Source organism: Octopus bimaculoides, chromosome 26 (genome assembly GCF_046866305.1).
Source record: "Octopus bimaculoides isolate indiv1 chromosome 26, ASM4686630v1, whole genome shotgun sequence".
Classification (NCBI taxonomy): Eukaryota; Metazoa; Mollusca; class Cephalopoda; order Octopoda; family Octopodidae; genus Octopus; species Octopus bimaculoides.
Window position 1 is genome coordinate 15,760,308 of NC_142953.1, and position 26,380 is coordinate 15,786,687.

Here is a 26,380-nt window from a genome sequence, read left to right on the forward strand (position 1 = left end):
AACACTGGCTGAGAATTCCTTATACTGATCGATCAGTTTCGACTTTTCCCGTAGCCTCATCAGTGAGGACTGCTCTCTTGGCTGATTCTGGACTTAGTTCTCTATCAGTATATATATATTCATCATAAAAAAATATATATATGAGTGAGAGAGACTGATAGTTGATTGGTAAATTGACTGACAGGCAGATAAACAGACAAATAGGTTGGTATTTACAGAGTGCAGTTATGGAGGTTTAAATGTATGGCTGGATCATTAGCTCATTGGACCAAATACCTCCTGGTCTTAAATTACAGTCCTTTAAATTCTGAATCCTTTAAATTGCCAAGGTCAGCTCTGCCTTCCTGGTTGATAAAAGTTTCTCAGGTCCATTTAAGTACTGGGCTTGATATAATTTACTTAACTTCCCTGCTACCTAAATTTTTGGTTTTGCATCCATGTTAGGAATTGTTATTGTAGCACAATGTGTATGAAAATAATGGAAAATGGAACTATTTCTTCTTGAATTTAATGGCTGGAACTGCAAGGCAGAGATTCAGAAGAATGTCTTCCAATGTATTGGATTGTGAAATATGATACTCTGTTCCTTATAAGTTTGACTAGTAGTGTAATAGGATGAAAGTCAGGGACAAATAAGGTTGGTAAGAATTTGTAATGAGATCCTGGCTGTGATTTGAACCAGAGAATTCACAACCGTAGGCCACTATTCAATGATTAATAATTCCAGACTTAATTATTCTCAGTGTCTGAATTTCAGTAGTAAAATAGACATTGGTGTCTAGTTTTATAATGTCACAGTATTGACCAGACTATCAGATGTTGCTATACATCACTAGTCACAATGCACTTTGCATTGTTTTAGCTTTCAAATAATGACACCCAGCTGGTTAGGCGAGCAGGTCAACATACTCTCTGACTAGAAGACTATTCTATCACAAGGTTACCCATTAAATTATGGTATTTACAGAGTGCAGTTATAGAAGTTTAAATGTATGGCTGGATCATTAGCTCATTGGACCAAATGCCTTCTGGTCTTAAATTACAGTCCTTTAAATTCTGAATCCTTTAAATTGCCAAGGTCAGTTTTGCCTTCCTGGTTGATAAAATTTTCTCCGGTCCATTTAAGTTCTGGGCTTGATATAATTTACTTAACCTCCCTGCTACCTAAATTTTTGGTTTTGCATCCATGTTACTGGAACAACACACCATCCAGTCTGGAAATCGAACCTATGATCTAGCAACCGTGAGTGAAATATCCTAACCATTAGGCCATGTGCCTTCACACTTTCATAATTATCTGAAACTGTTTTATAGGGTGCCAAAATAACCTAAAAATCTTGCTTTTCGAATATTTTTTATCTCATTTTTAGGACTGTTTGGAAAACAAATGGGACATTTTTAGTCTCATTATCATTTATTTCAGTGGAGGTGCAATGGCCCAGTGGTTAGGGCAGTGGACTCGCAGTCATAGGATTGCGGTTTCGATTCCCAGACCGGGCGTTGTGTGTGTTTATTGAGCGAAAACACCTAAAAGCTCCATGAGGCTCCGGCAGGGGATGATGGCGAACCCTGCTGTACTCTTTCACCACAACTTTCTCTCACTCTTACTTCCTATTTCTGTTGTGCCTGTAATTCAAAGGGTCAGCCTTGTCACACTGTGTCACGCTGAATATTCCCAAGAACTATGTTAAGGGTACACGTGTCTGTGGAGTGCTCAGCCGCTTGCATGTTAATTTCATGAGCAGGCTGTTCCGTTGATCAGATCAACAGGAACCGTCGACGTCGTAAGCGACGGAGTGCCAACAACATTATTTATTTCTAATGTATTCCTGGAGTAGGTCGCATGTATAAAGTTTCAAAGTTTGAAAGATTTTAGAGGTTAAATTCCATGCCAAATTTAACAAAAATCCTCAAATTTATTTCACCTGTTAATTTGAATGCCCATAAAATCTGATTTATGCACAGTTATGAGCTGAAATTTTTTCAAGATTGACTAGGTATTAGGGTTATTTCAATTAGGAAAAATTTCAGGCAATTTGAAAGACAGCATCTTTCAAGTTTGGTTCACAATTAGTTGGAATGCCTTGAATCCAATGTGCAAAACTATCCAACTATACAACAAATGTGCCACTTTATATATTATTCTTAAGGCAGTTGGTGGAAAAATACAGATTGTACACTACGGAAGAAACACATTTATTTACAATTAGCTGATAAATTAATGATGATGAGAAAAATACTATATTTCCTCATGTGTAAATTGCTCTGATGTGTAAGTTGCTCTTGTGTGTAAGTTCTATTCTTGTATAAGTCACATGCATGTAGTGGAGGTGCATTGCTCAGTGGTTAGGGTGTTGGACTCTTGATCATAAGATTGTGGTTTCAGTTCCTGGACCAAGTAACATAGTATGTTCTTGAGCAAAACGCTTCATTTCATGTTGGTCCAGTCCCCTCACCTGGTAAAAATGAGTAATCCTTCAATGGAATATATATATGCCACAAACCCGAGAAACTGGCCCTTATGAGTTGATATGACTCAACAAGGTAACTTTACCTTTCTTTTTCTTCCTCATGTATGAGTTGCAATCCTAATTTAGTGTTAAATCTTGGTAGGAATTGTTTTTCTCTTCATATTCAAACTTTGTCCTATGTATAAATCACACCCCAAGATTTTAAATTAAATACGAAACAGTTTGACTTACACATGAATAAATATATAAAAAAAAAGAAATAAAAAAAGATCTTAATAGATTTATCTTTAATTCTGAGCAATGAATGTGTTTTTATTTCGTAGAAACAATGTTTGAACAAATGTTAACAATTAATTAGAATAGTAAAGAATCATTATTTCTAAACAACAATTATAAAATAACAAATGTAAATAAATCTAACAAGTGTTTAAAATTATAAAAGATATAAAATGAAATGTGAAATAACAGATGTTTATTGGTGTATGTACATGTGGTGTATGTACATGTGGTGCCCAACTACACACACTCACAATCACCACATACTCACATGCATATTTGTGTGTGTGTAATATATGTGCATACATTTATATATGTTTGTACATTTATATACATAAAACATATGCATATATATATTTGTATATATATGTATGAGTTCATATATATATATATATATATATATATATATATATATACATACATACACGCACACATATGCATGCACATACATGCATGTAATATATGAGTATATGTATATATATACACACTCATATATGTGTGTGTGTAGTCCTAAACTATTTAATAAAATTGGTCAACAGTATAAAAATGACGTCTGGACACAATAATTAGTGAGGCTAATTGAGGTGATGTATAATTGCATTTATTACTAACAAAGGAATGGGATGAGGGCTAAATTGGTGCTGAACTATGTTGACAGTTGTAATGGATTTTTATTGACAGATGTCATATGCCTTATGTCAACAAATGTCATACATTGTTGTTGGCAGATGTAATATTTTCTGGTAACAGATGCAAGAATCTTATGTTAACAGATGTGATATCTACTGTGAACACCAATGATTGAGATAGAAAAAGTAGCAGTTGACCACATCAAAGACATCTTGTTAAGACAATGAGGCAAGGATATATTCCATTTTACCTTAGTTGCTATATACACTGAAAAATATTTGTCTCTAACAGTCTCTCTCTCTCACTGACACAAACATGCACATCATAAATATAAAGATTACCATTTGGTATTAATACAATAATTACTTTTTAATAAGCCTGATGGTTATTTGCAACATAAGTGACTGAAAAGACACTGAAATTTTATATATCAGGCAGCGAGATTTGGCTGGTATGTGGTCACTGGACATCTATCACTGAGGAAATTCAGTTGACTGAAATCCTATTATCTAGCTGTTCTAGCACCCATAACAGATGATTCTTGTCTGCTATGATATATGTCTGTGCGTTTATGCACCCTGTGTCTACATGAGATGATCTTGAGGTGAATACCACAGTATTTGGCATTCTAACAAGACATCCATGATATTACTACTGCCTCTGTCACTAATCAATCTGTGATGTGCCTTGGTGGCCAGTTATTGTAAGGGAGATTATCATTTCTAGATAAATCTCGACAGGATTAGAGGCTTTAATCTTCAATTGAAGACCAAGGAAGAAGATGCTCGGAATGTACATATTTATTTATTTTACTAGTCAGTGTATATATTATGTATGTGTGCAATAAACTTTTACAAGGGAAAGTTTGATTGTTATTTGAAAGTTTGATTGTTATTTGAAAGTTTTGACTTGTCAAACCTTTCCACATGAAAGTTAATAAATATGTACTCCACTAAAATATGTTGTCTAATCCTTCGGTTTAATGCTAAATTGTTTTGTATACAACTTGACATAAAAACAAGCATGTCACCAAAATAGTTGGCAAGGAATCTCCTGAAGTAATGGTAGCTTGTAACAACATGAACTCTGATAAAGTTACCTATTTAATTTGGCCATTCTACTTGTGTTCGGAATAAATGTTATTGGAACCCATGTAGTGATACTCTGGAATATCCATTTGTTTTATTCTTATTTACTATATATAGATATACATATTTAAAAACATAGATATTGATTACTCTTGTATAACGAGAGCAGCCAAGTGCCTCCTCTAGAGCGAGAAGTTTGTTCTAGTCCCTTCCTTTATCATTTAGCATAAAGCCACCTTGCTCTCTACTGTAGTCCCACTCAGTTGATAGGATCATAATCTGGTGAGTTACATGACAGCTTCACTCGTGCTGGTGCCATGAAAAAATGCATCCAGCACACTTTGTAAAGTGGTTGGTATTAGGAAGGGTTTCCAGCGACAGGAACCATGCCAAAAGAAATATTGAAGCATGTTACAGTCCTTGGACTCAGTGAATTCTGTCAAACCAAACATGGGTTGGATAGAACATTAAAAGATGATGATGATACATACATGCACACATGTGTGTGTGTGTGATATTTAGAAATACATTTTACCATATTATGTGCTGCTTTCATTTTAGTATCAATTAAAACCGATTTAGATTTAAAGTTTATCTGACCCCAGGAGGCACACAAGTCTGATTCACATTTTACTAAGTCTCATAATCTATTGGGTTACACAAAAATTTCATTTCACATGTAAGCATGTAGACCAAGTTAGTGAAGTGGTGCCGATCTACATTAAAAGTTACACTCATTATTCTCTAATTTCACTTAGTGTCATTCATATTTGCCATGCTGACATAAAGTGATGTCTCTAATCACTGTTCCTTTACTATGCTTGTTTCATGGTATTATGTTTTCGTTTTTCTTGGGTCCTAGAATTACTAAGGCCAGTTACTCAGTTTCCATGGCATATAAGTGATATAAACCACAACATTCCCTCGATTGAGAGGTTGGTTTGTCCCAAGGTTCAAAGCCAGCATTCTTGAGGGAAAGGGGTAAGTCAATTACATTGACCACAGTACTTGATTGGTGCTTATTTTTAAGCTACTTAATTTCGATCGGGATGTAAACAAACTAACACTTGTTGGCAAGTGGTGGTGGGGGGACAAACACTAACATATATATGACAAGCTTCTATGCAGTTTCCGTCAATCAAATTCATTTACAAGGCATTGGTTGGCCTGAGACTACAGAAGACATTTGCCCAAGGTGCTGCACAATGGAATTGAACCTGAAACCATGAGATTGCAAACTGAGCTTCTTAACATACAACCATGCCTGTGTCTACATTTAGATTTTAATATCAAATATTTAGGTCTACTGGCCTTCTGCCAAAATTTGAAACCAATATTAAATATTTAGAGAAATAAGTCAAAATTTGTGACCTTTTGATCTCACTGTTTATGTTTCATTAACAAGTAAACATTTCAATTTTAGCAATTTAAAAAATTTTAGACAATCTCTGTCTCTGTTTTTATCCTTATTGATGGTAAAACAAAATTTGAAAAACGTTGCTCTATAGTGTCACTTTACATAAGTCACACGATAACATAGGCTTGGGAACAGGGGGTAAAGAGAGGGCAACTGCTCCCCCTCAAATATGGTGGAGGGCAATGAAAATGCTTTGAACGTCCTCCTAAAAACACTGGGTTTGTACCCACGAAGCAAATTTCGTTCCTGCCTTTATCCATGATAGTTGTGGGATTCTGATTAAACTAAATAAATTAGGGAAGGTAAAACTGTAAAAGAGAATTTCTTCAATGCGTGTGTGTATGTATGTTTTTGTGTGTGTAGTTATATGTTTCTATGTATCTAAGCCTCTGTGTGTGTGTGTGTGTGTGTACATAATTGTATGCTTGTAATTGTATTGTTGAGTATACTTAGGAATGTCTGTAACGTGCACAATAGTCACAGATCAATGAACTCCTTGATTTCGTTACTGAAGGTTGATGTATCGAACTGAAAGATAATTATAGAAATGTAGCTAACTACAAAAAATTGTCGTGTGATGGATAGATAAATAGATAGATAGATAGGCAGGTAGATTGTCAGAGAGACAAAGTTAACATTTAAAATAAGAAACACAAAGATAACTAGAAATGATGGCGTTCATACACTTTCACACGACAAGGGAGGCCACTGCGTTTTGTTATCTCAGTTGTATTATCTTCACTGTTATAAAATGCAGCCCGTGATTACAGCACATGGCAAAAATAGATTTTGAATGTGTATGTCTCTCTATCTCTCTCTCTCTCTCTCTCTGTAGGTGCAGGCGTGGCTGTGTGGTAAGAAGCTTGCTTCCTAATCACATGGTCCCAGATTCAGTCCCACTGCGTGACACCTTGGTCAAGTGCCTTCTACAATAGCCTTGGGTTGACCAAAGCCTTGAGTGGATTTGGTTGACGGAAACTGAAAGAAGCCCGTAGTGTTTGTATGTATATATATATATATATATATATATATATATATAATAATAATAATAATAATAATAATAATAATAATAATAATAATTATAATAAAAATAAAAATAAAAATAATAATATATATATATATATATATATATATATATATATATTGCATTTAATGTAATGCTCGCATTACTTAAATAAATGGAGTAGCATAAAAAGTGCATACTGCAATCATCTTTGAAATCCGTGTTGCTTATTTTGATTTTTTGATCACCTAGTTTATTGGAATGGTATTTGTATAATACCATTCCATACGATATTCGGGTGCCTTAACATAAGTACCATATTCAATCTTGAATCTAAATCTAAACCTTCTATATATATATATATATATATATATATATATATATATATATCTCGAGGGAAAAGCAAGGAGAAGAAAATGGAGAATAAATCGATGGAATTACTGATTTATTTGCATGTTGTAGAAAGATGACGCTTTTTTAAAAAAAAACATTAGTTGAAAGCTCAAAAATGTTAAGAAAAACAAACGTAAGAAGAACCTAAAACGTCATCTTTCTACAACAGGCAAATAAATCAGTAATTGTTTTTCTCTCAATATTAATAATTTCAATAATCCTAAACATATACAAATGACTTTGCCATTATATAATACGGATTGAACCAGTGGAACACCTTGGATTCTATAATCCCTAATGAGTACTTAACTTCCTCAAATTAACTATATATATATATATATATATTTACGTCTCTTTGTGTCTGAGTTTGTTCCCCACCCACCATTGCTTGACAACCAATGTTGATATGTTTACACCCCTGTAACTTAGCGGTTCAGCAAAAGCCACTGACAAAATAAGTACTCGGCTCACAAAGAATAAGTCCTGGGGGCGATTTCTTCAACTAAAACCCTTTAAGGAGGTACTCCAGCATTGCTGCAGTCAAATGAATGAAACAAGTAAAAATATATATATATATATATAAATATATAGTGTTAGGGAAAAGAACCAAGGTTTATGAACTCATCGATGAAAATCCAGTCACATATTTATATATATTTTATACTGTGAAACTTAATTTAATTTTAATTTTTAATAAATTGATTTTTAATTGAGTTTTTACGTGTAATTTTGGATTTTATCCCTAATATTATTATTATTATTATTATTATTATATATATATATATATATATATATATATATATCTATATACATACACACACGTGCGCACACATGCACACACACAGCATGGACAATGGATCTTAAATGATGATATATATGTGTGTATGTGTCAAGCTATTTATTACAGGTTATGGCATATATGTGAGCAGAATGTTGCCATTTGAGAAAAAATTTCGTCCTAGTGAAGAAAAAAAAAATCATATAATGTTTTGTTATGGAACCAATAATGTATTCTGATCTCAGAACTTGGCCAGCAATTTTCAGGGTAGGGAATAATTGATTCCATTGTGTCTTTCCAATAGCTGACAGGTGCTTGATTTTATTGAACCCCTCCCCTCCAAAAGATGAAAGATAAAGTTGACACTGGTGGAATTTGGACTCAAAATATGAAGAGCTGGAACAAACACTGCAAGACATTTTTTTCCAGCATTCGGAATCATAGCAATAATTATAATAACAAAAATTCTTCTTTGTAATTTTGACTTAAGGCTAGCAATTTTGAGGGGAGGGGGTCAAGTTAATTCCTTTATAGTAGTACTTGTACTTTGTTATTGACCCTAGATGCACACACACACAATGAAAGGCAAAACTGATCTTGATGGTGTTTGAATCTAAAACATAAAAGAGGCAGAACATACTGAAAAATATCTTTCCCATTATCTTAATAATAATAATAATAATAATAATAATAATAATAATAATAATAATAATAATAATCCTTTCTACTATAGGCACAAGGTCCGAAATTTTGGGGGAGCAGTATGCAACTGGTACTTAATTTATTGCTCCTGATAGGATGGAAAGTGAAGCTGACTTTGACAAAATTTGAATTCAGAATGTAGAAATCAGCAAAATGCTACCAAGTATTTTGTCTGGCATACTAACAATTCTGCCAGCTGCTACCTTCATAATTATTATTTCTAATGTAGGCACAAGGCCAGCAATTTTTGGGGAGGAAAGGATGACTGGCAAAGCTGACCTTGGTGAAATTTGAACTCAAAACATAAACAGCCAAGAGAAATGTCACTAATCATTTTGTTCAACTCACTAACAATTCTGCTATCTTGCTACTATAATAATAATAATAATAACAACAACAACAAGCCTTTCTACTACAGGCACAGGCCTGAAATTTTGTGGGAGTGGGATAGTTGAGTACATTGACCCTAGTACTCAGCTGGTATTTATTTTATTGACTCTGAAAGGATGAAAAGCAAAGTCAACCTTGGCTGGAATTGAACTCAGATTGTAAAGATAGCTGAAATGCTCTTAAGCATTTTGTCCAATGATTCTGCTAGCTTGCCACCTTGATGATGATAATAATAATAATAATCCTTTCTACTGGAAGCACAAGGCCTCAAATTTGGGGGAAGGGATCAAGTCGATTACATCGACCCTAGTGCATAACTGGTACGTAATTTATCAACCCTGAAAGGATGAAAGGCAAAGTGAACCTCGGCGGTATTTGAACTCGGAATGCAGTGACGGACGAAATACCACTAAGCACTTTACCTGGTGTGCTAACGATTCTGCCAGCTCACCACCATAATAATAATAATAATAATCTTTTCTGCTCGAGGCACAAGGCCTGAAATTTTGGGAGGGGGGTCAGTTAATTAGATTGGTCCCCAGTATGCAGCTGGTACTTAATTTATCAACTCCGAAAGAATGAAAGGCAAAGTTGACCTCAGCGGAATACTGCTAAGCATTTTGCCCAGCATGCTCACAATTCTGCCAGCTCGCTATAATGATAATAATAATAATTCTTTCTAATATAGGCACAAGGCCTGAAAGTTTGGGTGACGGCGTTAATTGATACATTGGTCCCATTGCTCAATGATACTTATTTCATCGACTCCAAAAGGATGAAAGGCAAGGTTGAGCACAATGACATTTGAACTGGTGTGCTGACGATTCTCCTAGCTTACTGCCTTAATAATAATCTACTATAATAATACTCTTTAATAATACAGTATATGAATGAGAAAGGAAGGGGTGAATAGATGAATAAAGAAGGAAGGGGTGATTGCAAACTGGCAGTGGGAGCTTTCAACTCTGTGTGTGTGTATGTAAAAGGGAGGTATGTGAATGTGTGTGTGTGTGTGTGTGTGTGCAATGGAAGTGGGATGGTGAACATTCAATGCTGAAAAGAAAATCAAACAGCGTTTCGATTCTGTGTGAGTATGTATGTGTGTGCGTGTACAAGGGATATGTTAATGTTTGTATGCGTGAACCAGCGTTCTTTCAGTAACAAGCGATGATTGATAACATTGACAAGTGGATTAATTTGATTTACCATCCATATTTATAAATAAAATACTACAATTAACTGTCATTTTTAACAACATGGAGCCAGCTAGTAAGAAGACTAAAAAGAAATTACTTTCTTTATTGGTTGCAAGGGAAAAATGATTATAATTATAGTCATTACTTTTTAATTCTTGAGAAGTGTTTGTATAACTTAATAATAGTCATAGCGTTTATGCATAACGCAGTCGTCATTTTCGGTGTGAAAGTGTATCAGCACTGAAATAATTATATCGTAAGGAAGACCATATAAGCAAATTTTTAATATTATTTTTCATTAGATTTAAGTTGGCAAGCTGGCTAAATCATTAGAGTCCTGGACGAAATGCTGTGCAGTATTTTTTCCAGCTTGTTACTTGCTGAGTTCAAATCCCACTAAAGTCAGCTTTGCCCTCCATCGATGAATTAAAGTACCAGTCAAGTGCTGGGGATCGATGTAAATGATTTACCCCCACCCCCACGAAAACTGCTGGCCTTGTGCCAAAATTAGAAAGTATTATTTTCATTAGTATCAGACAAAAATACCTTTCTGTATTTCTTCTGGTTCTTACGATCTGAGTTTATAAGTTGAAATTCTGCTGAAGTCAGCATTGGCTTTCATCCAAGGTCAATAATGTATCTGTCAACTACTGGATCTCAATGTAATTATTGATTAATTATTAACCTCAACCTTCCACCGAAAAATAAATATGCAAGTTGTTGGTCTTCTACCTAATTAGAAGAAAAAAAAAAATTCTCATAAGTATGGGAGATAACTCTAGATATCTTTTGTTAATACTTAGCAAAACAGACTTAAATTTTTATCTTCTACTTGTTTCAGTCATTAGACTGCGGCCACGCTGGAGCATCGCCTTGAAGAATTTTAGTCAAATGAATCGATTCCAGTATTTTTGTTAAAAGCCTGGTACTTATTCTGTTAGTCTCTTTTGTCAAATCGTTAAGTTACAGGGACGTAAAAACCCCAACACCGGTTGTCAAGCAGTGGTCTCACACACACACACACACACACACACACGTTGAGATTCTTTCAGTTTCCATCGACCAAATCCATTCACAAGGCTTTGGTTAGCTTGAGACTATAGTAGAAAACTTACCTAAGGTGCCATGCAGTGGGACTGAAGCCCAAACCATGTGGTTGAGAAGTAAGGGTTCCCCCACCTTTAAGTCAGAAGAGAAAGCACTTCTCATGACCCCTTACAGAGCGTCCAGGAGTGGTGGGAGGGATGTAAGGAGGAAGATGTCCTGAGACCTGAACTTGATTCCTAAAGGCAGCCAAGTGTTAGGTGGTGGGGCTAAATCTGCAAGGGATTCAGTCTACCTATCACATAGGTCATAACGGGATTTGAACTTGGAATCAAAAGCATTCCAGGCATGATCATCCTGTCTTTTATCTCGAACTATAGTATTTTATGTATCATTTCTTATTCAGGGTTAGGTATATCTATCTATCTATCTATCTATCTATCTATCTATCTATCACTATATGTGTGTGTGTGTATATGCATGTATTATTTGTGTATGTATATTTGTGTATATACATATGTGTGCATATATGTATGTCTGTATTTATGTATGCTCTGTTTTCATTTATTAGAATTTTTCCTGCAAGAAAAAAAAAAAAAGACTGGTTTCCAACAAAAAACCAAAGCTCCATCACTGGAATTTGGATAACAACAACAACAAAAACATGTTACATGTTTACAAAAGTCTTGCATATTTTTACTGTTCCACTTACAAATTGTATTTGTAAAGTTTATTTTAGCCAATCTCTTTCTTGGCCTTAAAATCCTTGGTTTATCACTTAGACATATATTTGCACAACCAAGTGCACCAATCATAATTGGTATGAAGGTGAATTCATAATTATTTATGTATGTTTGCATGTTATCTATGCATGTTATCTATGCATGCATGCATGTACATAGGATGTATATTTCTCTGTGTGTCTGTGTATGTATATTCCTTTGTAGATATGTTAGAAATGTATCTGGGTATGTTTGAATGTATCTATTTGTGTATGTCTGTAGCTATGTATGTTTGTATATATTTATGTATGTATATTCATATGTATGTATGTCTTGATGTGCGCATGTATGTTCATATATATACTTGTACATTTGCATATTAGCATGTCTGTGTATGTAATGTTTGTGTGCGTATGTATGTATGTATGTATGTAGAGAAAATATTGTTCTTCATTGTCTCATTCAATACACACAACTATTCCTTCTTCCATGGACCTGAAACCAAACAATGACATATTTTTGTTTCACCATTTTCAAGAACAAAAAAAAAAAAAAGCATTGGGCAGACACTTGACCTCTAGCATTGTTTCATTGACCTCAATGAATTCTGATGCATTATGGGTAATTCTCAGAAGTTGGTTACCCTGATAAATTTATAGACATTATTAAATCCTTTTATGTTGATATATGATTATATGTTGGAATGCTCAGACTAGTTTTCAGTCTGTGATGGAATAATATGGCTTCATCTTTGCAGTATATTTCACAATAGCTTTTTTTTCATCCCTTTCATAGAAGACTCTTAGAATATTTACATATGCTACCACACAACTGGTAATTTATTCAACCTCAGACAGCTTGATCCTTTAGTTACCATATTTCTATTGAAATATATTGCCTTTGTTTCAATTAATACTTGAAATAATAAAAGAATTTAGTAAAATAACTTTGTCGTTATTAATTTGGTGTTTGGGACAAAGTTAACATGAAACTTTGATGGAAAGTTTTAATCTAGATCACTTTAACCCTTTTGTTACCGTATTTCTGTCGAAAAACACAACCTTTGTTACAATTAATTTTGAAAATGATGAGGAATTTAGTGAAGTAACTGTCATTATTAATCTGGTGTTTGAAACACAAACTACCATGAAATTTTGATGGAAGCTTTTAATTTTGCTCACTTTAGAACATAAAATTCACATCAGAGAACGATCAGTGCTGTGAGGTAATTTTTTTACCAAAAGGGTTAATTCTAAATCACACTTTTGTTTCTTTGATGAGAGGCTTTCTTCTGTACTCTGTGATGATGATTCCAGTGTTATTACACACAGGGAAAAAGATCTTCAAACTCTTGTGGATGAAGTTTCATTGGCCTTTAGCATGTTACACCTCACAATAAATGTTAACAAAACTGTTCTTTATCAGCTCTGCTCCGAAAAGCTTTGTGTGGATCCAAAAAACAGTTATAATGTTAAAATGTATATTCCTTTATATGTTGAATGGGGATGTGAATTTTGCTGATGAAATTAGAAATAAAGTTTTTAAAAATCAACGTAACTTTTGGAAAATTACAATCCTTATTATTGTTTCAATATCAAAAAAACAATTGTAATATATGTTGTCTTTCTGTTGGTGATTTGAAGAGACATGTTTCTGAACTGTTTTCAATTGTCAGTTGTCTTTATCCTGCATTGCATTTAACTGAGAAGAAGAGACACTGAAGCAATAGCTGTGGTAAATGTTGCAGGTGATGAACTGGGTTAAAATGACTTCTTTATAAACTGAAGTTAACATACAAAGACTGTCTTAACATATGACAGTAAAATATGTATTTTTGTAACATGCATTTTGTCTTTTGTTGTATGGCTGTGAAATATGGACATTAGATTGAAAATATGTTAAACAGTTGGAGTGATTTCAGCAAAGGTGTGTTTGTCAAATTTTTGCATACATCTTAGAGAGATGAGGTGAGTGATGTTGATGTCTTGGTAAAAGCATATGGTGTAAGCATAGAAGTTCTCTTGTGACATAACAGACTGGGATGGACATGCCACAGAGTTTGGATGGAAGATGGAAGGATTCCAAAGCATTTCTTTGTGGAGAACTATGTTCTAGATAAAAAGACCTCTCTATAAACTGGACTTAAAATACAAACACTGCCTTAAATCTTATTTACAAAAATGCAATATTCATATGGGAAGTTGGAAAAGTATTGCAATTGAGAGGGCATCACGGAGAAAAAAATATTGAATGTATTCATGTATTTTGAAGAGAATTGCATTCAACACACAAATTTTAAATGAGATTTACAGGAAAAAAACTATTTCACATGTTCAACTTCTAACCAAGTTTGTCTTTCAAAGACTGGTTCTTTTAGACTCTCAAGAATGCATGAACCAAAACAAGCTAATAATGGTTTCAAATTTTGATAGGAAGCCAAAAATTTTAGGGGAGAGTGCAACTCAATAACACTGATCCCAGAGCTCAACTAGTACTTCATTTTATCAACCCCAAAAGGATAGAAAGCAAAGGTGATCTTGGTGGGATTTGAACCCAGGATATAAAGAGCCAGAAGAAATACTATTAAGCATTGTGTCTGTCATGCTAATAATTCTGCCAGCTCACTGCCTTAAACTAATAATAAATCATAACCACATAAGAGTTTATTTGTGCCAGTCATGTTCTAAATTGTGGTTTGAGGAGATGTATATCTGTACACAAGACAAATTGCTATGATTCTGCATTGCATTTAACTGAGAAGAGACATTTATGTAATAGTTGTAGTAAAAACTGCAGGTAATCAACTGGGCCATAAAGTCATTCACTTTGTGATCCTTTAACAAGCAATGGTCATTATCATTATTGAACTAACTTTCATTGTGTGTGTGTGTACATGTATTTATGTATGTTTCTTTGTTTCTATTTGAATCCTTCCTAAAAGAAAGGAGTTGATTTCTAACAAAGAAACAAAGCGCCATCACTGGAACGTAAATAACAACAATAAATGCTACAGGTTGAACTTTAGAAAAGTTTTGCATATTTTTACTGTTCCACTTAGAGGTTGTATTTGTAAACTGTGTGTTCGCTGGTCTCTTTGTTTGCCTGAAAATTCTAGCTTTTTCAAATTGTCATTTGAGTATTTACTAACATAACAAGTAAAACTAATAATTATTGGTATAAATATGAATTTATAATCAGGGAGGAGGAGTTTAAGGTTTTGAAGCAGTTGTTCATAAATGTTATCCGTCTCACTGATAATGGAAAGGATGTTCACATCTGCAGGGAAGTGACCCCAGTAACAATATCAAGCCTCCTGTTACATTTGCAGTTGGTAGAAGTTTAGTTGAAAATTTTCTACCAGTATTCTTTAGATATATATACGTATACATGTACGTGTGTGTGTGTGTATATATATATATATATATATATATATATATAAATATACATGTATGTATAAAGCTATATACATAGATAATTTTCCTCGTTAGCATGAAGATTCACATGTGTATAATTACATTAATGATATTCTATGTCTTGTAAATTCAAACCTGACCTTGAACTTGCTTCCCACCTCTCTCTCTCTCTCTCTCTCTCTCTCTCTCTCTCTCTCTCTCTCTCTCTCTCTCTCTCACACACACACACACACACTTGCACAGATGTATGTTTGTGTGTGTGCTTGTGTATAAAATCATTTATTATGGCTTGCAAGATTGAAATACTAGTGGTGGTGGTGGTAGCAACAGCAGCGGTGATGGTGGTGAAGTTAATTCTTACTCAATGTAACGCACGAAGTACTTGAAGGGATGAAAAGAGAGGAAATATTTTCTGTTGAGGGATGTTTTCCTTTCATAAATGAGGTGGGAGGGGAGTCTGGTACTTATTCTATTGGTCACTTTTACCAAATCACTAAGTTATGAAATGTAAACAAACCAACACCAGTTGTCAAGGAGACAAATACACACACACACACACACACACACACACACACACACACACACACACACACACATATGATGGGCTTCAACACAGTTTCCCTCCAACAAATTCACTCACAAAGCATTGGTCAACCAGGGACTATAGTAGAAGACACTTGTTCAAGATGCTGCACTGTGGGACTGAACCAGAAACAACATTGTTGCAAAACAAGCTTCTTAACTACACAGCCATGCTTGTTTAGCATACATAAATACATACATACATATATATGAGCATTGTTTGTGTGTGTGTGTGTGTGTGTGTAATATTGCATAAAGACATTACCCTTCCTCTTCTCAGGTTTAGGAAGCTCTTTAGTCTTGCAAGTTACAAAGTGATCTTGCTTCTCAAAGGTGATCTTGGTGGGATTTGAACCCAGGATATAAAGAGCCAGAAGAAATACTATTAAGCATTGTGTCTGTCATGCTAATAATTCTGCCAGCTCACTGCCTTAAACTAATAATAAATCATAACCACATAAGAGTTTATTTGTGCCAGTCATGTTCTAAATTGTGGTTTGAGGAGATGTATATCTGTACACAAGACAAATTGCTATGATTCTGCATTGCATTTAACTGAGAAGAGACATTTATGTAATAGTTGTAGTAAAAACTGCAGGTAATCAACTGGGCCATAAAGTCATTCACTTTGTGATCCTTTAACAAGCAATGGTCATTATCATTATTGAACTAACTTTCATTGTGTGTGTGTGTACATGTATTTATGTATGTTTCTTTGTTTCTATTTGAATCCTTCCTAAAAGAAAGGAGTTGATTTCTAACAAAGAAACAAAGCGCCATCACTGGAACTTAAATAACAACAATAAATGCTACAGGTTGAACTTTAGAAAAGTTTTGCATATTTTTACTGTTCCACTTAGAGGTTGTATTTGTAAACTGTGTGTTCGCTGGTCTCTTTGTTTGCCTGAAAATTCTAGCTTTTTCAAATTGTCATTTGAGTATTTACTAACATAACAAGTAAAACTAATAATTATTGGTATAAATATGAATTTATAATCAGGGAGGAGGAGTTTAAGGTTTTGAAGCAGTTGTTCATAAATGTTATCCGTCTCACTGATAATGCAAAGGATGTTCACATCTGCAGGGAAGTGACCCCAGTAACAATATCAAGCCTCCTGTTACATTTGCAGTTGGTAGAAGTTTAGTTGAAAATTTTCTACCAGTATTCTTTAGATATATATACGTATACATGTACGTGTATATATATATATATATATATATATATATATATATATATAAATATACATGTATGTATAAAGCTATATACATAGATAATTTTCCTCGTTAGCATGAAGATTCACATGTGTATAATTACATTAATGATATTCTATGTCTTGTAAATTCAAACCTGACCTTGAACTTGCTTCCCACCTCTCTCTCTCTCTCTCTCTCTCTCTCTCTCTCTCTCTCTCACACACACACACACACTTGCACAGATGTATGTTTGTGTGTGTGCTTGTGTATAAAATCATTTATTATGGCTTGCAAGATTGAAATACTAGTGGTGGTGGTGGTAGCAACAGCAGCGGTGATGGTGGTGAAGTTAATTCTTACTCAATGTAACGCACGAAGTACTTGAAGTGATGAAAAGAGAGGAAATATTTTCTGTTGAGGGATGTTTTCCTTTCATAAATGAGGTGGGAGGGGAGTCTGGTACTTATTCTATTGGTCACTTTTACCAAATCACTAAGTTATGAAATGTAAACAAACCAACACCAGTTGTCAAGGAGACAAATACACACACACACACACACACACACACACACACACACACACATATGATGGGCTTCAACACAGTTTCCCTCCAACAAATTCACTCACAAAGCATTGGTCAACCAGGGACTATAGTAGAAGACACTTGTTCAAGATGCTGCACTGTGGGACTGAACCAGAAACAACATTGTTGCAAAACAAGCTTCTTAACTACACAGCCATGCTTGTTTAGCATACATAAATACATACATACATATATATGAGCATTGTTTGTGTGTGTGTGTGTGTGTGTGTAATATTGCATAAAGACATTACCCTTCCTCTTCTCAGGTTTAGGAAGCTCTTTAGTCTTGCAAGTTACAAAGTGATCTTGCTTCTGCTTGGTGCCATGACAACAGCACCCAATACACCCTGGTATCAGGAAGAGAAACCAGCTATAGAAAGCATGCTCAAAGTGACACATTGGTTCCTCTCAAAACATCCAGCTGATATCAGAATGGAAAGCAAACATAAAGATGATATGTGTGTGTGTGTGTATAAATATATATGTAAAGATGTAATGATGATATATGTGTGTGTGTGTGTGTGTGTGTGTGTATACAGGGTGTCCACAAAGTCTGGGTACATGGGGATTATCACATACTTAAAGAAATTATTATTTCTTATATTTAATTGTTTATGTTATGATTTTAATTACTCCATGTACCCACATGGGGATTAACACATACTTTAAGAAATTATTATTTCTTATATTTAATTGTTTATGTTATGATTTTATTTACTCCATGTACCCACATGGGGATTAACACATACTTTAAGAAATTATTATTTCTTATGTTTAATTGTTTATGTTATGATTTTATTTACTCCATGTACCCACATGGGGATTAACACATACTTTAAGAAATTATTATTTCTTATGTTTAATTGTTTATGTTATAATTTTATTTACTCCATGTAGCCAAACTTTGTGGACACCCTGTGTGTGTGTATATATATATATATATATATATATATATATATATATATATCCTTCCAAATTTGTTTATAATTCACATTGAAGCTTAAAATTTAAAATTGTATACTATTACCTACGTAGTTTTTAGATTATCCAAAATACTGTTGTGCATAATCAACGCATAATAAATTGATATACATACATAATCATCTATTTGTGTGTATATCAATCTATCTGTCTATCAATATATCTATCTATACACACGCACACCTATTTTATTTTTACACAAAAGATTGATAATCACTTTGAAGTTTCAGTTATGTGGCCTTTATCAAATTGTCTGATGGAGGCTACATAGCCAGAATTTCAAAGTAATTATCAATGTAATCTTTGTCAAATGATTCATTTGTCTCAAGGTCATGCTGATCACTAATGATAGACAGTAATCTAAGATGGTGTCAACACATCATCATTTCATTGGCTAACACAGGTCACATGATTCACACATACAAGTGTTATGTTATTTATGAGGTCTGTGTTAACAACTGACAGAATATTTGGGAAATTTGAAGTAACCACAGGAGGCATCAGGTCAATATATAAAGGTGTGTACATGTGTGTGTGTATGTATATACGTCGACACACACACAAACTCCAGAGTTGGATCTACTGCTTAAGTCAAATTCAGTACTTGCATATCTACAATATCCTACCAATGCTTGATGTCTTCAATTTTGTTTAATTCACTGTGAGCTCTATATTATTGAGCCTAGCCATTTCTGGCATCCTATGTGTTGATGTGCCTAGACTCTAATGAATCCTTATGACTAAATTATATATATATATCATCATCATCATTGTTTAACGCCCGCCTTCCATATATATATATATATATATATATATATATATATATAAGGGGGTGCTGAAAAGTTCCTGTCTTTAAGTCTATCATGAAAGGGTAAGAACTGTAACTTTTACGGAGGAAGATATGCAAAATATCATGATGGTATAGATTATAGCCTTCCCTTTTTTTGCAGATTTAATGCACAATGGCAACTTCTACAGTGGATTTTGGTAAAACTGAGGCACAGGCAGTCATGAAGTTCCTCTTTTTGCAAAGAAAAGGAGTGGTGGAAATCCATGGCAAGATGAAGGAAGTCTTGAAGAATGGCTGCCCATCTTAGTCCTTAGTATAAATCTGGGTGTCAAAGTTTCAGACTAGTCATTTTGAGGTCACAGATGAAGCCCGGTCAGGACAGCCAACTTCTGTGGCCACAGAGGACAAAGCCAATGCTGTTCATGTCATGATTCTTGAGGACCACCGGATTTCAGCTAAAGCCATAGCAGAGACTTTGAGGATTTCCCGCGAAAGAGTTGGTCACATCATCCACAACATTCTGGACATGAAAAAGCTTTCCACAGAATGGGTGTTGAAATGCCTGAATGCAGATCAGAAGTGCATCAGATTGATGACATTAAAGGCGATTTTGGGCCAGTTTGCAGTGGGAGAGGCTGATTTTTTGGCTCGTTTAGTCATCGTGGATGAAACATGGCTTCATTCATATGATCCCCTTACCAAGCAGTAATCAGTGGAGTGGTGTCACAGCAGTTCATCGCACCGCAAGAAGTTTCAGATCCAGAAGTTATCTGGAAAGATTCTGGTTTCAGTGTTCTGGGACAAAGACAGGGTACTCCTCATGAAATACTTGCCAAAGGGTTGCACCATCAATGCAGAATACTACAAGTTGGACAAACTGCATGAAGCTTTGAAGCTGAGCCATGATGTCCTGTTTTTGCAGGACGGTGTACTAGTACACACAGCACACGAAACTCTATGGAAAACATGTGACTTTGGCTTTGAATTGGTAGACCACCCACCTTACTCTCTTGACTTGGCACCCTCCAACTATCACCTCTTTCCACAACTAAAGAGAATGAAATTTCACTCTGATTCAGAAGTGATTGCTGCCACAGAACCCTGGATGAAAGCCCAACCTTCTGAGTTCTTTTTACAGGGTTTAGAAAAAACTGAAGGACCACTGCAATAAGTGTGAGGGGAATATATTGAATAAAATCATAATTAACTGATCCTCCTGTATTTTTCTTTTACCTAAAGCCATAAACTTTTGAGCACCCCGCCCCCGTGTATATATATATATATATATATATATATATATATATATATATATATATACTTGTGTATGTATGTGTCTTGACATTATGTAAACTGTTACTGCCATTCAAGTAGTGTCATCCATTTTGAATATTCTCTGGCAACATGTCTGCCATGGACAACTATTTCCTTGCTTGGAACCAGTCAGGATTGGCAACAAGAATTGTGTCTGGCCATAAAAAAAGTGATCTCAATAAAACTATTTTCTTTTACCTAAAGCCATAAACTTTTGAGCGCCCCTCGTGTGTGTGTGTGTGTGTGTGTGTATATATATATATATATATATATATATATATATATATATACATACACACACACACTCACACACACTTATGTATGTATGTGTTTGTGAGCATATGTATGTTAATATCTCCTTGTCTTGACATTATACACATATACGCGCGCACACACACACACACACACACACACAGAGCTATCCCATGGAATTCTTATTAATACTACTTTCAGTTCTGATGAAAATGTTTCCTCTCACTGCAGCTCCTCCCCTCCATCACTTCCTACCCATTCTGTCCCAATATCTCTGGCTATATATATCTTTCTACAAACCCCTATAATCCTTGCTATGTACCCTGTTATTCATATTAACTCATTTCTACACACCTTCACATCTCCTTTATATTTCTCTATATATCTTTGCTATTGTGAAAAACTAATTCAGTTCAATTAAACTACTGATTTCTAATTAAGGCACAAGGCCAGCAATTTTGAGAGGATGAGGCTAGTTGATTTCATTGACCCCCCCACCCGCCACCATCCTTCCTATCGGTACCTGCAGTTTGTACTTTATTTTATCAAACCTGAAAAGATGAAAGATAGTGTTGACCTCAGCAAGATTTGAACTGAGAATGTATAGAATCAGAAGAAATAATGCCAAGCATTTTTGACCAATGCTCTAACGATTCTGCCAATATAACACTGGTGTGCTCCCTTGCAAAAGGGGAGTGTAACAGTGATGGGAAGGGGTGAATGTCAGTGTGTGTAGTGTTTGTCTACCCCCACCTAGAATATACATCCTTAGAAGGAGTGTATATTCTGAGTCAGTGATTTCTTAAGGCATGGGCATGCTGTGCATTGCCTATGGGTCCTTAAAGGTCTAGGCCAATGGTTTTCAAACTTAATACCTGGGCTAGATCCAAAACCTTGATTGAAGTCAATTAAAGAAAAATTTATCGTAATTATAGAGGGAAAATGGTCAGAGGCTGCTGGAAAGATGCTTGAAGACTGCATGCAGCCCTTGGAGCCACAGTTGAGTACTGCTGGTCAAGAGGCCCAATTCTAATCAATCTGTTGCTGTCAATAAATTCAATAAAGCCCAGAGCATTGAGTTGCAAGGGAGCACACCAGTGTTATATTGGCAGAATCGTTAGAGCATTGGTCAAAAATGCTTGGCATTATTTCTTCTGATTCTATACATTCTCAATACTAACAATACTTCAAACAATGTCATTCAGGCCTTAAACACTAAGGACAATGTCAAACCTTTCAGTTTGCCATAAGATCTTTGGTTTTTCTTCAAAATCCCAGAAATGTCTTAACAAAATGACATTTAGCCCTTTTGTTACCTTAATTCTGTTGAAACAAACTACTTTTGTTTCAATTTATTTTGAAAATAATAAAGAATTTAGAAAATAACTTTGCCATTTATAAACTAGTATTTGGAACAACGATTAACATAAAATTTTGATGGAAGGTTTTAATTTAGATCATTTTAATGCTTTTGTTATCATATTTCTGTTGAAATCAATCATCTTTGATTCAATTATTTAAAAAAATAAATAAGAATTTAGTTACATAACTTTTGTTGTTATCAAGCTGGTATTTGGGACATAAATTGATATGAAATTTTGATGGAAGGTTTTAATTTAAATCACTTTAAAACATCAATTGTGTATCTTAAAACCAGGGACAGTCTTGAGCTGGTTGGTATCAGAAAGGTTAATCTATCATTGCCAGATCAATAAATCAATCACACCTCTCCCTTCTCTTACACCCCACCCATATACATTTCTTACATCCAAGAAATGAATTTTGTCGGTATTTTCTTTGTGTTTAGTCTGAGCTTTATATGTTTCGGCCAGGCATTAACACCACTTCCCATCTGTGTTAATTACAGCTGAAGAAGAATCAATAAGATTAAATCCTCTCCCTTTCCCCTACCCCTGTCCCACATTCACTCTCTGTTTCATCCTCTGTGTTTTGCAATGAGCCAGATCCCTATGTGAAATTTATGGACTGTCACCATGTTCTTTAACCATTTTACTCCCAACCTGCCTGAGACCACACCTGGTTCTATAATACAAACTTCTGGTTTTAACATGATCTACGTCAAAACTTTCCCTCAAAATGTGTTCCAAACACCAACTTAAACATAAAGTTAATTTACTAAATTCTTCATTATCTTCAAAATTAATAGAAACAGAGGCAGGATATTTCAACAGAAATATGGTAACAAAAGGGTTAAAGTGAACCTAGAGTAAAACATTCCATCAAAATTCTATGTTAACTGATATTCCAAACACTAATTTAATAAATGACAGTTATTTTACTAAATACTTCACTACCTTCAAAACCGAAATGAAGGCAGTGTTGCACTTTAACAAGAAAATGGTAACAAAGGTTTCTTTATTCAGGGGTTGACTATTTGAGAAGGTTTGTCAGGGTCAGTTCAAATGACTTACATCCATGATCACAACCTAAGTAACCCTAACCCAGTCTGAAAGAACTTTCAGTCCTTCTGGTTAAATGTGGGGTGTGGGGCAATGACAGTTGTTCCTTGGCTTGGGTTGGAAATTTGTTTATTCAAAAATAGTTGTCTGTGGAAAAAAAATATCCAACTTCACCAGGAATTGAACCCTGGTGTGTTGAACTTCAAGAATTGTTGCTTAGATCCAGATCAGCCCTGATAATAGAGTAGACCTGTGATCAGATGTGTTTCAGCCATGTCCACCATGTGGTGTTTTTTTGAGCCATAACATTTCTAGGACTATGTTACTGTTGGTCTATCTGGAGTTATTGTTTGATCCTGTGTCAGCCCTTTTCAAGCAACCCCCTGATCAAATTTCACAATTGCCAACTGCAGAACAACATTCCACTTCTGATCTCTCTCTCTCTCCTTCTCTAACAGCCACCACACACTGATATAAATACTTCTCCTTACTACCCTGCCCCTGACTCACCCCACTTCCACTGATACTACTGCACCACTACCACACAACCAATACCATCACCACACCACCACTACCACCATGTGTAAACTTTCCCATCCTTTTACCAAAATAACATTGTGTACAAGACTGAATTAACAACAAGGTATAACAACCACCACCACCACCACTGCGACCACTTGAACTCCCTAAATCACAGCTCATACATCATTGAGAGAGGGAGAAAGAGAGAGAAAAGGGGTAAGCTGAAGTTAGAAGTTGAACCATGACTGTGTTTCCTTTCAAGGGATCTGAGAAGATGAGCTGCAAGTTGCATTTATCAGTGTTAACTGCTTGTATGGTGAATATAGAAGTCACTCTGATGGTGCTAATGAATTAAACGGTGTTTACCAAACTTGGCATTTGTGCACTGGGTTCATGTTACTGCCCGAAGGACAGTTGTATACTTTGGAAAATTCCACAGAGTTTGATAATGGCCCCTTGACTCTGGAACAAGAAAAAAGAATGGGATTAGTGAAAGTTAATGATAGAATATTAAATTTGAACAAAATACCAAATACATAAATATATATATATCGTTCGTTTAACGTCCGCTCTCCATGCTAGCATGGGTTGGACGATTTGACTGAGGACTGGTGAAACCGGATGGCAACACCAGGCTCCAGTCTAATTTGGCAGAGTTTCTACAGCTGGATGCCCTTCCTAACGCCAACCACTCCGAGAGTGTAGTGGGTGCTTTTACGTGTCACCCGCACGAAAACGGCCACGCTCGAAATGGTGTCTTTTATGTGCCACCCGCACAAGCCAGTCCAGGGGCACTGGCAACGATCTCGCTCGAAAATCCTACGGGAGCCAGTCAGGCGGTACTGACAATGACCACGCTCAAAATGGTGCATCTCATGTGCCACCCGCACAAGAACCAGTCCAGGGGCACTGGCAACGATCTTACTTGACTTGCCGGGTCTTCTCACGCACAGCACATTTCCAAAGGTCTCAGTCAGTAGTCATCGCCTCGGTGAGGCCCAATGTATGAAGGTCTTGCCTCACCACCTCAGCCCAGGTCTTCCTGGGCCTACCTCTTCCACGGGTTCCCTCAACTGTTAGGGTGTGGCACTTTTTCACGCAGCTATCCTCATCCATTCTCACCACATGTCCATACCAGCGCAATCGTCTCTCTTGCACACCACAACTGATGCTTCTAATGTTCAGCTTTTCTCTCAAGATACTTACACTCTGACGGGTATTCACATTGACATTACACATCCAACGGAGCATACTGGTTTCATTCCTTGCGAGCTTATGTATGTCCTCAGCAGTTACAGCCCATGTTTCACTGCCATGTAGCATGGCTGTTTGTACGCATGCGTCATACAGTCTGCCTTTTACTCTGAGTGAGAGTCCTTTTGTCGCCAGCAGGGGTAAGAGCTCTCTAAACTTTGCCCAGGCTATTCTTATTCTAGCAGCTACACTTTCAGCGCACCCACCCCCACCACTAACTTGGTCGCCCAGATAGCGGAAGCTATCGACTACCTCTAGTTTTTCACCCTGGAATGAGATAGAAGTTGTTTCCTGTTTGTCCACAGCTCCCACTGCACCTGAACATCTGCCACAAACAAAAACTAACTTGCTAGTTAACCTGCCTTTGATGTTGCTGCACCTCTTATGTGTCCATAGCTTGCACCGGGTACATCTTATAGAGTTACTACCTACTCCTTTTCTACATACTGAGCAGGGCCATCTACCTGAAGGGGTTTGTGTTTTATCTACCTTCCTACTTATTAGGATTTTGGTTTTAGCTAGGTTGACTCTAAGGCCCTTCAATTCTAGACCTTGCTTCCACACCTGAAACTTCTCCACTAGTTCTGATAGTGACTCCGCAATTAGGGCAAGGTCATCAGCATAGAGGAGCTCCCAGGGGCAACATGTCTTGAACTCCTCTGTGATTGCCTGGAGGACTATGATAAATAAGAGGGGGCTGAGGACGGAACCTTGGTGGACCCCTACCTCTACCCGGAATTCATTGCTGTACTCATTTCCAACCCTCACCTTACTGGCAGCATCTCTGTACATGGCTCGCACAGCTCTCACTAACCATTCTTCTATCCCAAGTTTCCTCATTGACCACCAGATAAGGGATCAGGGGACCCTGTCAAAGGCTTTCTCCATGTCAACGAAAGCCAGGTACAGAGGTTTATCCTTAGCTAGGTATTTCTCCTGCAACTGTCTCACTAGAAATAAGGCATCAG

At 35.8% G+C, this 26,380-nt stretch overlaps 1 protein-coding gene across 3 annotated transcripts in view; it reads right to left on the reverse strand.

The window, feature by feature from the left end:
• Positions 1-2,741: 2,741 nt before the first annotated feature.
• The window catches only part of LOC106880529 (neprilysin-1), a 122,426-nt gene continuing 98,787 nt past the window's right edge, over positions 2,742-26,380 (reverse strand). For all 3 annotated transcript variants that reach the window (XM_089342479.1, XM_089342481.1, XM_089342480.1), the window contains exon 22: positions 2,742-24,620. In XM_089342479.1, the coding sequence (XP_089198605.1) occupies positions 24,521-24,620 (100 nt within the window). In that variant the 3' untranslated portion in view covers positions 2,742-24,520. The remainder of the gene's footprint in view (positions 24,621-26,380) is intronic.